The sequence below is a fragment of the Dermacentor silvarum genome, chromosome 7 (assembly GCF_013339745.2).
Source record: "Dermacentor silvarum isolate Dsil-2018 chromosome 7, BIME_Dsil_1.4, whole genome shotgun sequence".
NCBI classification, from domain to species: domain Eukaryota; kingdom Metazoa; phylum Arthropoda; class Arachnida; order Ixodida; family Ixodidae; genus Dermacentor; species Dermacentor silvarum.
Window position 1 is genome coordinate 6,214,246 of NC_051160.1, and position 14,996 is coordinate 6,229,241.

The 14,996-nt window shown below is 45.4% G+C and overlaps 1 protein-coding gene across 5 annotated transcripts in view; it reads left to right on the top strand.

The window, feature by feature from the left end:
• The window catches only part of LOC119457481 (serine/threonine-protein kinase MRCK alpha), a 222,498-nt gene that overhangs the window by 158,327 nt on the left and 49,175 nt on the right, over positions 1-14,996 (top strand). For all 5 annotated transcript variants that reach the window (XM_037719064.2, XM_049670117.1, XM_049670119.1 and 2 more), the window contains exons 24-27: positions 877-948; positions 1,695-1,800; positions 9,905-9,976; positions 11,690-11,754. In XM_037719064.2, the coding sequence (XP_037574992.1) occupies positions 877-948; positions 1,695-1,800; positions 9,905-9,976; positions 11,690-11,754 (315 nt within the window). The remainder of the gene's footprint in view (positions 1-876; positions 949-1,694; positions 1,801-9,904; positions 9,977-11,689; positions 11,755-14,996) is intronic.

Below are 14,996 nucleotides of genomic sequence, written 5' to 3' on the forward strand. Positions count from 1 at the left end.
CAATTACTGAGTTGTAACAGTCTGCTAGTAGGGTGTGTCAATTTAGGAATTTAGTTATTCAAACAATCGTGCAAACTATTGAGCACCTGTTGTCACCTTATATGCTTGAGCTGTTCCGTGCCAAACCAGTAACCGTTTCCTCATGGAGATGTAGCCATAGTCATAGTCATCCTTAGCAGCTTTAGGAGTGCTCCTGAAAACCATTTATGTGGTGTTACATATGCAGGTATATGAAGAAACATTTGTATTTGGGTGATGACCCTTTATCCCTGTTCCCTGTTCATAATCCTCTTTGGGCCGCAATAATGGTCTACAATATGTTCAAATAGTAGCTTCTTTTTGAATATGAGGAAGGGGGCTGGGGGGTCTTCTTCCATAGTAACATTTTTAAACTTTAGTAGCACTTCTAAAAACTAGTCTGGTGTTACGTGTGTTGCCTTTAGACCAGTGGGAAGTTTTAACAATGATTTTATTTGTTCATTTCTCATTTCCTCACAATAGCTAATACGAAATGAATAAAAATTGAATGAAACAAGTTTCTTATTATACATCACCATTTGTTCTTGCGCTACCCCTCTGTATTGTCCACCTAGCTGCCCTCCTCCTTGCCGACCTGCACCACTTCAAATGCCACTGAAGTGTATACACAGTCAATCAGTTGCACACACTGACTGTTTTGATTTTTGTTAACCACTGCCAATTACATGGTTGTGCACGCATGTGCACAACCACAGCCTGTACTGTGTGCTGTTTTAGGATCAGACTCCCAATCTGCAACAAATCTCATGTGCTGTGTTTTCTTCTTTTCTGTTGTGCATTGTATACCTACTCAACTTTTCTGCCAAGTGACTCTACGTTGGACGCATTTTCTTGCAGGAGCACAGAGGAATCAAAATTTCATCCCCCATTGCTGACATTCGCTCTCAGATAACCGTTCTTACGCCAAAGGTAGGTTTCATTGGGCCGAGTGATTCTGCGTGCTTCAGTTGCCAATTCTCATCTTTATGTGTAGAAATGCATGTATAAGCAGCAGCAAGGTTTTTGCCTCAGATGATCTGCTCAATATCTGTTGTGGGCTTTGTAGTATCCGAAATTTCTAATGTGGATAGCTTCTTTTTAGGTCTGTGTTCACTACGAGATTATACCTTGTCTAAAATTAGAATATCATTGAAATCGGGCATTATTTATCGCTGAAAAAGCTGCCATTTAAAGTGCACTACAGCACACACGGCCATTATCTGTAGAATATATCTAAAACAAGTCAGAACTTTTGCTTTGGTCCACTGTAACAGTGAATTAAGTACAGCACACAGCATGATTATAAATTTTTTTTAATGAACCAGTACAAAAGATGGTTTTATGATCCCTTATTCACAGAAAGCTTCAAGAGAATTACTTGGAGCTCTTTCTGTCATATATTGGCCACATGTTGCAGTAGATGTAGGTAGAGCCAATTTAGTATCTAATTAAAAAAAACTGAGATATTGAGTAGACACTCTTGGGTTTATTTCTGTATTGTCTGTCAATCATGTCTCGCATTGTTTATTTACTAGTTCATCGTGCAAAGAAAATTACAAATAAAAAATATCTTAAAAATTTGCTTGTTTTGCAGTGCTTTCCAAATAAAGGCTAGCATAGAGAGTATTGTGTTGAAAGTGCTCTTGTGGTCTTCTCCTTCCTTCTGTCCTGGATAGCCCAAGGCCCACCAGTTTCTAGTACGGACCTTTGTAGCCCCTCTAAAATGCAACCACTGTACTTCCCTTATGGTTGGACTCATTCGTCAGGGGGCTGTCTGTGAAGGTAAGCAGAACAGTTACTCTTTTCTATTGCTGACTCTATTCTGTTGTTCCCATATCGTTGCATTCTTCATATTGTTTTTTCCTCATGTCTCTCTTCTTATACATCTTTAGATGTACTGTATGGTCCACTTTTGAAGAGAACATTCAGTTAATATTCGGCTGTCAATTATGGCTGAAATGTGGCCTGAAGGCAGGCAGACAAGTTTTAATGCATAAATGTCAGCTGATTGTGTCCAGTCAGTCATTTTTCTCTCTCTCTCAGTAAACTTGAAGAATTTAAGAAAATGAATCTGTTCCAACTAGGCCGACTCGCAGTTAAACTTGCAGAAGTATCTGAGTTATATTGAATTTATTACCAGCGTGGTGTTCCCTTTTACGGTGAGCCACACTGTACAGCATGTAGATGCAAGATGTACAGGAAATCAGATGCACACATTGCTATGTGTGTCTGTTCTCCTGTTTGTCCTGCGTCTCCACGCTTTACATCTAACCATGCATCACTAACAAGGCCAGCATTGCACTCTCTTATGTTTTCTGTTGTTTCTCTATTGTTGCCATTTTCGATCAGTTCCCCGAATGATTCCCGTTTTCACTCCTACTTTCTATTGTTTTTCTATTGTTGCAGTTTCCCCATACCATTTTGTCACTTCGCTAAAAGAACCAACCTGTATCAAAACTTCATTATGCCAATGCTGGCATGTGAAAACTACATGCAACAGCTTATACTATGTCTGCTTTATGGCAAATTTATTAAATCGCAGGTTGTCATTTCAGTAGAACCTCAATGATTCAAGTCTGTGGGGATGGCGCTAACAATTTGCATCACTAGAAATTCATTTCAACCAGAAATGTTTAAAAAATTGAGTAATTGCTGACTTGGTCAAAATTGCTGTTATTTTTTAATTAATTTTTTCCACAATCTTATGACCTTTTAAAGAGGCCCTGAACCACTTTTTCTCGAAGTGGAGAAAGACATTTCAAGTGAAAATAGGCTATTTCAGAAATACTTTGCCACAAAAAGTACTTCAATGCATTCAGCAGAAGCGGAGTTATTGGCAATCTAACACAGCCTCCGCTGTGCTCCCCTTCCTCCTTCACTGCCTTGCACTGCGAAGGCTACGGCGGAGTGGGGTGGGTCACAACGCTCCGCCTTCGAAATGTCACCGTGGTGCGCAGTTCAAATTTTATAGTGGATGTTAACGTAGACGCCACGACTTCCGATTCTGGTGCTTACGACGCACTAAACGTAAGCCAAACGCGATTGTCCACAGTGAGTCAACGTATATACACCACGACTTTCGATTTTGGTGCTTACGACGCACTAAACGTAAGCCAAACGTGATTGTCCACAGGAGTCAACGTATATACACCACGACTTTCGATTTTGGTGCTTACGACGCACTAAACGTAAGCCAAACGCGATTGTCCACAGTGAGTCAACGTATATACACCACGACTTTCGATTTTGGTGCTTACGACGCACTAAACGTAAGCCAAACGCGATTGTCCACAGTGAGTCAACGTATATACACCACGACTTTCGATTTTGGTGCTTACGACGCACTAAACGTAAGCCAAACGCGATTGTCCACAGCGAGTCAACGTATATACACCACGACTTCTGATTTTGGTGCCTACGAGGCACTAAACGTAAGCCAAACGCGATTGTCCACAGTGAGTCAACGTATATACACCACGACTTTCGATTTTGGTGCTTACGACGCACTAAACGTAAGCCAAACGCGATTGTCCACAGTGAGTCAACGTATATACACCACGACTTTCGATTTTGGTGCTTACGACGCACTAAACGTAAGCCAAACGCGATTGTCCACAGTGAGTCAACGTATATACACCACGACTTTCGATTTTGGTGCTTACGACGCACTAAACGTAAGCCAAACGCGATTGTCCACAGTGAGTCAACGTATATACACCACGACTTTCGATTTTGGTGCTTACGACGCACTAAACGTAAGCCAAACGCGATTGTCCACAGTGAGTCAACGTATATACACCACGACTTTCGATTTTGGTGCTTACGACGCACTAAACGTAAGCCAAACGCGATTGTCCACAGTGAGTCAACGTATATACACCACGACTTTCGATTTTGGTGCTTACGACGCACTAAACGTAAGCCAAACGCGATTGTCCACAGCGAGTCAACGTATATACACCACGACTTCTGATTTTGGTGCCTACGAGGCACTAAACGTAAGCCAAACGCGGTTGTCCACAGCGAGTCAACGTATATACACCACGACTTCTGATTTTGGTGCCTACGAGGCACTAAACGTAAGCCAAACGCGATTGTCCACAGCGAGTCAACGTATATACACCACGACTTCTGATTTTGGTGCCTACGAGGCACTAAACGTAAGCCAAACGCGATTGTCCACAGCGAGTCAACGTATATACACCACGACTTCTGATTTTGGTGCCTACGAGGCACTAAACGTAAGCCAAACGCGATTGTCCACAGCGAGTCAACGTATATACACCACGACTTCTGATTTTGGTGCCTACGAGGCACTAAACGTAAGCCAAACGCGATTGTCCACAGCGAGTCAACGTATATACACCACGACTTCTGATTTTGGTGCCTACGAGGCACTAAACGTAAGCCAAACGCGATTGTCCACAGCGAGTCAACGTATATACACCACGACTTCTGATTTTGGTGCCTACGAGGCACTAAACGTAAGCCAAACGCGATTGTCCACAGCGAGTCAACGTATATACACCACGACTTCTGATTTTGGTGCCTACGAGGCACTAAACGTAAGCCAAACGCGATTGTCCACAGCGAGTCAACGTATATACACCACGACTTCTGATTTTGGTGCCTACGAGGCACTAAACGTAAGCCAAACGCGATTGTCCACAGCGAGTCAACGTATATACACCACGACTTCTGATTTTGGTGCCTACGAGGCACTAAACGTAAGCCAAACGCGATTGTCCACAGCGAGTCAACGTATATACACCACGACTTCTGATTTTGGTGCCTACGAGGCACTAAACGTAAGCCAAACGCGATTGTCCACAGCGAGTCAACGTATATACACCACGACTTCTGATTTTGGTGCCTACGAGGCACTAAACGTAAGCCAAACGCGATTGTCCACAGCGAGTCAACGTATATACACCACGACTTCTGATTTTGGTGCCTACGAGGCACTAAACGTAAGCCAAACGCGATTGTCCACAGCGAGTCAACGTATATACACCACGACTTCTGATTTTGGTGCCTACGAGGCACTAAACGTAAGCCAAACGCGATTGTCCACAGCGAGTCAACGTATATACACCACGACTTCTGATTTTGGTGCCTACGAGGCACTAAACGTAAGCCAAACGCGATTGTCCACAGCGAGTCAACGTATATACACCACGACTTCTGATTTTGGTGCCTACGAGGCACTAAACGTAAGCCAAACGCGATTGTCCACAGCGAGTCAACGTATATACACCACGACTTCTGATTTTGGTGCCTACGAGGCACTAAACGTAAGCCAAACGCGATTGTCCACAGCGAGTCAACGTATATACACCACGACTTCTGATTTTGGTGCCTACGAGGCACTAAACGTAAGCCAAACGCGATTGTCCACAGCGAGTCAACGTATATACACCACGACTTCTGATTTTGGTGCCTACGAGGCACTAAACGTAAGCCAAACGCGATTGTCCACAGCGAGTCAACGTATATACACCACGACTTCTGATTTTGGTGCCTACGAGGCACTAAACGTAAGCCAAACGCGATTGTCCACAGCGAGTCAACGTATATACACCACGACTTCTGATTTTGGTGCCTACGAGGCACTAAACGTAAGCCAAACGCGGTTGTCCACAGCGAGTCAACGTATATACACCACGACTTCTGATTTTGGTGCCTACGAGGCACTAAACGTAAGCCAAACGCGATTGTCCACAGCGAGTCAACGTATATACACCACGACTTCTGATTTTGGTGCCTACGAGGCACTAAACGTAAGCCAAACGCGATTGTCCACAGCGAGTCAACGTATATACACCACGACTTCTGATTTTGGTGCCTACGAGGCACTAAACGTAAGCCAAACGCGGATTGTCCACAGCGAGTCAACGTATATACACCACGACTTCTGATTTTGGTGCCTACGAGGCACTAAACGTAAGCCAAACGCGATTGTCCACAGCGAGTCAACGTATATACACCACGACTTCTGATTTTGGTGCCTACGAGGCACTAAACGTAAGCCAAACGCGGTTGTCCACAGCGAGTCAACGTATATACACCACGACTTCTGATTTTGGTGCCTACGAGGCACTAAACGTAAGCCAAACGCGGTTGTCCACAGCGAGTCAACGTATATACACCACGACTTCTGATTTTGGTGCCTACGAGGCACTAAACGTAAGCCAAACGCGATTGTCCACAGCGAGTCAACGTATATACACCACGACTTCTGATTTTGGTGCCTACGAGGCACTAAACGTAAGCCAAACGCGGTTGTCCACAGCGAGTCAACGTATATACACCACGACTTCTGATTTTGGTGCCTACGAGGCACTAAACGTAAGCCAAACGCGGTTGTCCACAGCGAGTCAACGTATATACACCACGACTTCTGATTTTGGTGCCTACGAGGCACTAAACGTAAGCCAAACGCGATTGTCCACAGCGAGTCAACGTATATACACCACGACTTCTGATTTTGGTGCCTACGAGGCACTAAACGTAAGCCAAACGCGATTGTCCACAGCGAGTCAACGTATATACACCACGACTTCTGATTTTGGTGCCTACGAGGCACTAAACGTAAGCCAAACGCGATTGTCCACAGCGAGTCAACGTATATACACCACGACTTCTGATTTTGGTGCCTACGAGGCACTAAACGTAAGCCAAACGCGGTTGTCCACAGCGAGTCAACGTATATACACCACGACTTCTGATTTTGGTGCCTACGAGGCACTAAACGTAAGCCAAACGCGGTTGTCCACAGCGAGTCAACGTATATACACCACGACTTCTGATTTTGGTGCCTACGAGGCACTAAACGTAAGCCAAACGCGATTGTCCACAGCGAGTCAACGTATATACACCACGACTTCTGATTTTGGTGCCTACGAGGCACTAAACGTAAGCCAAACGCGATTGTCCACAGCGAGTCAACGTATATACACCACGACTTCTGATTTTGGTGCCTACGAGGCACTAAACGTAAGCCAAACGCGGTTGTCCACAGCGAGTCAACGTATATACACCACGACTTCTGATTTTGGTGCCTACGAGGCACTAAACGTAAGCCAAACGCGGTTGTCCACAGCGAGTCAACGTATATACACCACGACTTCTGATTTTGGTGCCTACGAGGCACTAAACGTAAGCCAAACGCGGTTGTCCACAGCGAGTCAACGTATATACACCACGACTTCTGATTTTGGTGCCTACGAGGCACTAAACGTAAGCCAAACGCGATTGTCCACAGCGAGTCAACGTATATACACCACGACTTCTGATTTTGGTGCCTACGAGGCACTAAACGTAAGCCAAACGCGATTGTCCACAGCGAGTCAACGTATATACACCACGACTTCTGATTTTGGTGCCTACGAGGCACTAAACGTAAGCCAAACGCGGATTGTCCACAGCGAGTCAACGTATATACACCACGACTTCTGATTTTGGTGCCTACGAGGCACTAAACGTAAGCCAAACGCGATTGTCCACAGCGAGTCAACGTATATACACCACGACTTCTGATTTTGGTGCCTACGAGGCACTAAACGTAAGCCAAACGCGATTGTCCACAGCGAGTCAACGTATATACACCACGACTTCTGATTTTGGTGCCTACGAGGCACTAAACGTAAGCCAAACGCGGTTGTCCACAGCGAGTCAACGTATATACACCACGACTTCTGATTTTGGTGCCTACGAGGCACTAAACGTAAGCCAAACGCGGTTGTCCACAGCGAGTCAACGTATATACACCACGACTTCTGATTTTGGTGCCTACGAGGCACTAAACGTAAGCCAAACGCGGTTGTCCACAGCGAGTCAACGTATATACACCACGACTTCTGATTTTGGTGCCTACGAGGCACTAAACGTAAGCCAAACGCGGTTGTCCACAGCGAGTCAACGTATATACACCACGACTTCTGATTTTGGTGCCTACGAGGCACTAAACGTAAGCCAAACGCGGATTGTCCACAGCGAGTCAACGTATATACACCACGACTTCTGATTTTGGTGCCTACGAGGCACTAAACGTAAGCCAAACGCGGTTGTCCACAGCGAGTCAACGTATATACACCACGACTTCTGATTTTGGTGCCTACGAGGCACTAAACGTAAGCCAAACGCGATTGTCCACAGCGAGTCAACGTATATACACCACGACTTCTGATTTTGGTGCCTACGAGGCACTAAACGTAAGCCAAACGCGGATTGTCCACAGCGAGTCAACGTATATACACCACGACTTCTGATTTTGGTGCCTACGAGGCACTAAACGTAAGCCAAACGCGATTGTCCACAGCGAGTCAACGTATATACACCACGACTTCTGATTTTGGTGCCTACGAGGCACTAAACGTAAGCCAAACGCGATTGTCCACAGCGAGTCAACGTATATACACCACGACTTCTGATTTTGGTGCCTACGAGGCACTAAACGTAAGCCAAACGCGATTGTCCACAGCGAGTCAACGTATATACACCACGACTTCTGATTTTGGTGCCTACGAGGCACTAAACGTAAGCCAAACGCGATTGTCCACAGCGAGTCAACGTATATACACCACGACTTCTGATTTTGGTGCCTACGAGGCACTAAACGTAAGCCAAACGCGATTGTCCACAGCGAGTCAACGTATATACACCACGACTTCTGATTTTGGTGCCTACGAGGCACTAAACGTAAGCCAAACGCGGTTGTCCACAGCGAGTCAACGTATATACACCACGACTTCTGATTTTGGTGCCTACGAGGCACTAAACGTAAGCCAAACGCGGTTGTCCACAGCGAGCAGCCAGTGGACTCATGGCGGCACCCCGTGGCAGCTGCGGTGTAGCCGACCGCAGCGACCAATAGCAGCCGCGTATTGGAATGTGCTTTATTACGTAATAAAGCACACAAAGAGAGTGAGGATCATGGCTTCTGTTGAAACGAGAGCGTTTGAGAGAAAGGTGACTTCGCGCTCTGCTTGCGAGCTCCACGCACCGCCTACGACAGCAAAACTTGGCTGAGATGTTCACAGCAGCGTATGCTACCCGCGGACTATGTTATTTCACCAAGCCTGAGGGGTGGTTTAGGGCCCCTTGAAGGCCAGTAGTTGTTACCGGCAGTGGCTCCTTTGTGAAATCCTGGCTCATCCAGAAGATGCCAGGCAACGCGAATTGTTCGTCAGGAACTCTTCCTGCCATTTACAAGGTCTACGAAAAGTGCCAGCGCGTGCCTGTCAAAGCGCCAGAAATGCATATAAGCACTGCTATGCCTCACGCCATCTCACCACGAAAGATGGAGCCGGTCAGGCTCCGAAACGTCGGGTTATTTTTAAAATAAATTTTGGTTGGAGTTTTCCTTCTCTTTAATACAGTTGTTCCCAACCAGGCAGATGATATCTGTCGAATGTTTACCCTTGATACTGGCCACATCTGTGCGAGTCATTCTTGTAAGGGCTGCTGAAATGCAAACACAATGTACAATGTACAGCCTCCTGCATTTTTAGCTATATCGCGCGAGCGTCCATCACGCGTCATTTTAGCGCCTTTAAGCGGCGATAATCAGGGAGACCTGCAGAAGTACTCTTTTAAGTGCACTAAGCACTCTCCCGTGCAAGAGTCGTCTGATGCGATGTTCCCTTCTGGACTACGTACGACCATATTATAGTGTTCTCGCGTGAAATAGCTGAAAATGCGGGAGGCTGTACATTGCTAAGATGAGGAAGTGCATGCTCTTTTGTAAAAGCGTGCCAGAACAACTTCCTCGCAAAAGTGAGCAACTTCCTCGAAAAAGTGGCATCTACCTTTCACACATATATTTTCCAAGCAAATAAAATAAAGGGAAAAAAACCCACTTTTTCTTTTCTTTGACATTGTGCAGTGTGTGGCTTTGCCTGCCACGTCACCTGTCAAGACAAGGTGCCTGCAGTGTGTCCTGTGCCCATGGACCAAAGTAAGATAATGTGTTAAAATTGCATTGTAACAGCATGCTTAGTCATGTCCTGTCCTCTCTTGCACAGTCTTTGTCAAACGAAACAAAGCCACAAGGAGCACAAGTAACTCAGTTGTGGCTGTCTGGAACTAACCCTTTGTGCTTGAAAGCTTCTTGGCAAGGGATGACGGTTCGACTCCCTTTCCAGAATTTTCCTACTATGCATGTGTAACAGGAGACCAACCAGACATCCCAGAGTTAGCTGTGGTCATACATGTGGCATCTTTTTCTTATGACAAAGGCTGTACATTGTGTGTTAAGTTTGGTTGAAATGTAATTGTTTAGACATTGAGTTAATTGTTTAGCAAAATATATGTTTGCATATGTCAGTTGCAGCACTTACCACTCAAATTCAGAGCATAAACTTAACTGTTTTTTTAAATAGTAAATTGCTGGGCTAGTAGGTGCAACTTTTGTATGAAGGGGAGCACTGTCTTTCCTGCGCATGTGCTCTTCTTTCCTTCCGTGCAATTCTAGCGCTCCCCTTCACACAATTTACAATCAGTAGAGCCCCACTGATACGTTTTTCTCGGCACCGTAAAACAAAACAAAACAAAACAAAAAACCGTAAGAGCTGGGAAATGCAAGAGCCGAGAAATAGGAAAAATTGAGAAATGAGCGTAGTGTTGAACTGCACACAGTACTATTTTAATTCTTACGTGTGAAAAAAAGTCGTAGTTTTGCACGAAAGCAGAAGCATCGATTGCGATAGCGAATTAGTAGACAGCTATACAATGTAAGGTTAGTAGTTTTATCGTGTGTATAAACTTGTAAACATTGGTTTATTAACTATATTAACAAGCATGGTGTCAGTGCCCACAGGCAAACATGAACACATCACACTTGATGAGCGCGGACACGCTTTGTCAAACGCTGGCGTGAGGAAGCGCCGCTGCAGCAGCGAGCGAAGTGACCTTCGTGCTGTTGTCTATCGCTTCAACGCAAACTGAGTGCCGAGAACACAGAGCACGCACAAAGCTACGAGCCGCCGACGCACCTACACTGCCTAGACTCTGCCCCCAACAAAGATCGCTTTCGAGATACGGCCCGCACGCCGCCATGCAGTACTCAGTTGATGCTAGAGTGGAACGCCGCTCGCTATCCCTCCGTCCCCCTCGCTGCCTCGCCGGTGCCTCGAGCGCAACGGAAGAAGGCGCGCTCCTTGCCTGTTTTTCTTCCTTGTGCGCGTGCTAGATTTAGACGTGGTCGTCGGCTCCCCTCGCACGCTTTCATTCGCACATACACCATACGGCGCGCGGCGACGGCGTTATTGCCCTTGGACTTTATAAGGAATATTTATGCGGCAAAACTAATTTTAGGGCCACAACGCGTCATAGACCCCATCTTTGAATGGCAAATACGGATCTCGAAGGCAATACTTTTGCTGGCGGAAACCGAAAATATGTCATAGGTGTCGTCCCCGGCACTTCGGGCGGCCAATGCCATCGTCAAGCCAACACTGTTTGTCCAACACTGCTTCAGGGAGCCTTTATCTTCAGTAGACCACAGGTGCTCAATTGCAGACATTCCTTAGCGTTTCTATTGCTGTTTGCTATGAGGCTAGTCGAGAATGAAAAAAAAAAAAGAGAAAAAAAAAGAGAAAAAAGAAAACAGTGCAGTAAGCTAGTGTCTTTGGGATATATTGAATGTACATGAGTGTCACCTGGTTTTCAGCCAAGAGGCCAGTAGGGATTGATCCTACGCGAGGTGTTGGCACGGCTTACGAGGGTTATGTGAAGGTAAGTGCAAAAATGCAAATTCATTTTACAAGTATTTTTGCAACACCCAGTGCTGGATATTGTACTGCATCTTGATCTGGCATGAATGAACTTGAGAGTTATATCGGGAGTTTTTATGCTGCTCTACAATTTTCTCATTCACACTTTGCACCTAATTATATTTGAGAAGTTGATTAATTCATCATCATCAGCCTATATTTATGTCCACTACAGGACAAAGGCCTCTCTGCGATCTCCAATTACTCCTGTCTTGCGCTAGCTGATTCCAACTTGCGTCTGCAAATTGCCTAACTTCATCAGCCCACCTAGTTTCCTGCCGTCCTCGACTGCGCTTCCCTTCTTTTGGTATCTATTCTGTAACTCTAATGGTCCACCGGTTATGCATCCTACGCATTACATGGCCTTCCCAGCTCCACTTTTTCCGCTTAACGTCAACTAGAATATCGGCTATCCCCGTTTGCTCTCTGATCCACACCGCTCTCTTCCTGTCTCTTAACGTTAGGCCTAACATTTTTTGCTCCATCGCTCTTTGTGCAGTCCTTGACTTGATCTCGAGCTTCCTTGTTAACCTCCAAGTTTCTGCCCCATATGTTAGCACCGGTAGAATGCAATGATTGTACACTTTTCTTTTCAGCGACAGTGGTGAGCTCCCAGTCAGGATTTGGCAATGCCTGCCGTATGCACTCCAACCCAGTTTTATTCTTCTGTAAATTTCTTTCTCATGATCAGGGTCCCCTGTGAGTAACTGACCTAGATAAATGTACTCCTTTACAGACTCTAGAAGCTGACTGGCGATCCTGAATTCTTGTTTCCTTGCCAGGCTATTGAACATTATACAGTAAAAGCTCGTTAATTCGAATTTTGCGGGGACGCCCAATGAGTTCGAATTAAACCGAAATTCTAACTAACGAAATTCATTGAAAAAACAGCAGGAATTGAGACCGGGTTGTTGGAAAATCACTCAAAATATTTACTTGCGAAAATAATCCGTGACCACTGTCTGTTTCTCTTCTTTGAATGCGATCGCCATAGCCTTGTTTTCCAACGCGCGAACGTGGCAGAAAGCATCCTCTGCGTCTTCCTTGAAGCTGAAGAATAGACGCGCGACACGCATAGCCTCCATTAGTTCCAAAGCTGAGGGCCGCGTGGGTGCATCATCCTCTTCGTCATCCGCACCTACATCGACGACGGGCGCTTCTCCACCAGTCACCTGCACAATGATATCATCGTCGGTGATTGTGCCGCAGACCGCTGCACAGCGATCTGCATCGACGTAGTCGTCGAAGGTCTCGTCCTCCAGCGCATCCCGCAATCCGGCAGGAATGACCACGGCCTCGCGCTCGCCGGGCTCGCAAGCTGTGCCCTCATTGGTCACACAAAAGCCACTGTGGCGGAAGCAATTGGCAACAGTTGTTGCCGTGACCTGATCCCAGGCCCGCACCAACATATGCAAGGCCGTGAGCAGCGTCACATCGTAGCGACACGGCACCGAACGACTTCGTAGCTCTGACGTACACGAGGCCTAGCGACTGAATGTGCGGCACACAAAGGACACGGAGACTACGCAGACACGTCCGGCACGAACCACCACACGATGCGAAGAGCGAGTGCAATGACGACAGTGACGCCGCTGCGCTCGCGCCATCTATCGTTGAGCCTTGAAAGCTTGCGGCGGCAGTATACAATACCACCACGCAGCGGCGCGCAGTTCGAATTATCGATAGAGGAGCCGATGTGCGCGTGAACTAACGAGTTGGTTAACCCATAGACGCCTATAATTGTGGCCGGACCATGACCATCAGTTCGAATTAACCCGAAAGTTTGAATTAATGAGGTGCGAATTAACGAGCTTTCACTGTATTTGTCTTCTGCATAATAATTTTCAACCCCACTCTTACACTTTCTCGTTTAAGGTCCTCAATCATTTGTTGTAATTTGTCCCCATTGTTGCTGAATAGGACAATGTCATCTGCAAACCGAAGGTTGTTGAGATATGCGCCGTTGATCCTCACTCCTAAGCCTTCCCAGTCTAAGAGCTTGAATACTTCTTCTAAGCATGCAGTGAATAGCATTGGAGAGATTGTGTCTCCTTGACTGACGCCTTTCTTGATAGGTAACTTTCTACTTTTCTTGTGGAGAACCAAGGTTGCTGTGCAATCCTTGTAGATATTTGCCAATATATTCACGTATGCATCCTGTACTCCTTGGTTACGTAACGCCTCTATGACTACTGGTATTTGATTTTATTCAGTAGTTGATCAATTAATTAAGACTAATTAAGCAATTAGGCAGAATGCAAAAAATAATCCGAGGAATACCAAGCGACGGCAAACAACATTACCTTGGTTCTGTCCAGCTAAGTGGCATTTGCATAATTTTAAATCTTGCTGCATGATAGTTGGGACACCCTGTATAATCAGAAGCATACATATTTGGACTAGGACAAACAGCACAATGGACAGGACACTGTCAATTGTTCATATCCTGTCAGTTGCAGTGTTTTGTTCATTCGAGCATATATTCAGTGCAACCTACCAGTACTGTAACCTGTGAGTTTGGAAGAAAGCAAGGAAATTTGAAAGGATGCCATGAACTGCGCAGCGAGCAATGGAACGAGAAGTGGTAAGCATAATATTTAGTGGAAGCGTTAACTCTGAGGTCAACTCCCATTTTCCTATATATATATATATATATATATATATATATATATATATATATAGTTGGAATATAGTTGGCAAGTTGGAATCAGCTAGCGCAAGACAGGGGTCATTGGAGATCGCAGGGAGAGGCCTTCGTCCTGCAGTGGACATAAAGGACATAAATATAGGCTGATGATATATATATATATATATATATATATATATATATGTCTGTGTGTGTGTGCGTGTGTGTGTGTGTGTGTATGTGTGTATGAAATGCAGAAATTCTCTCATAAGCAACCGCTCCATTAATTTGAAATAAATTTGTTGCATTTAAGAGAGATATTTGAATTCTACCAACTGTAAGAAGCAGAATCAAGATTAAGAAGTGGTATTGGGCTTGTCATGCAATACGTAGAGCAGATTGCCAGTGGTTTTTTAGAGTAACAGAATGTGTACTTAGAGAAGAGAAACGCGGACAAGGATGGCAGAGGACTTGGTGGTGTGGTGAAATTTGGAAATTTGCAGCCATAGGGTGACACAAGGCAAGGGGTAATCGCAGATTGCTGGTAGAGGCATTTGTCCTGCTGTGGGCACAAGTAG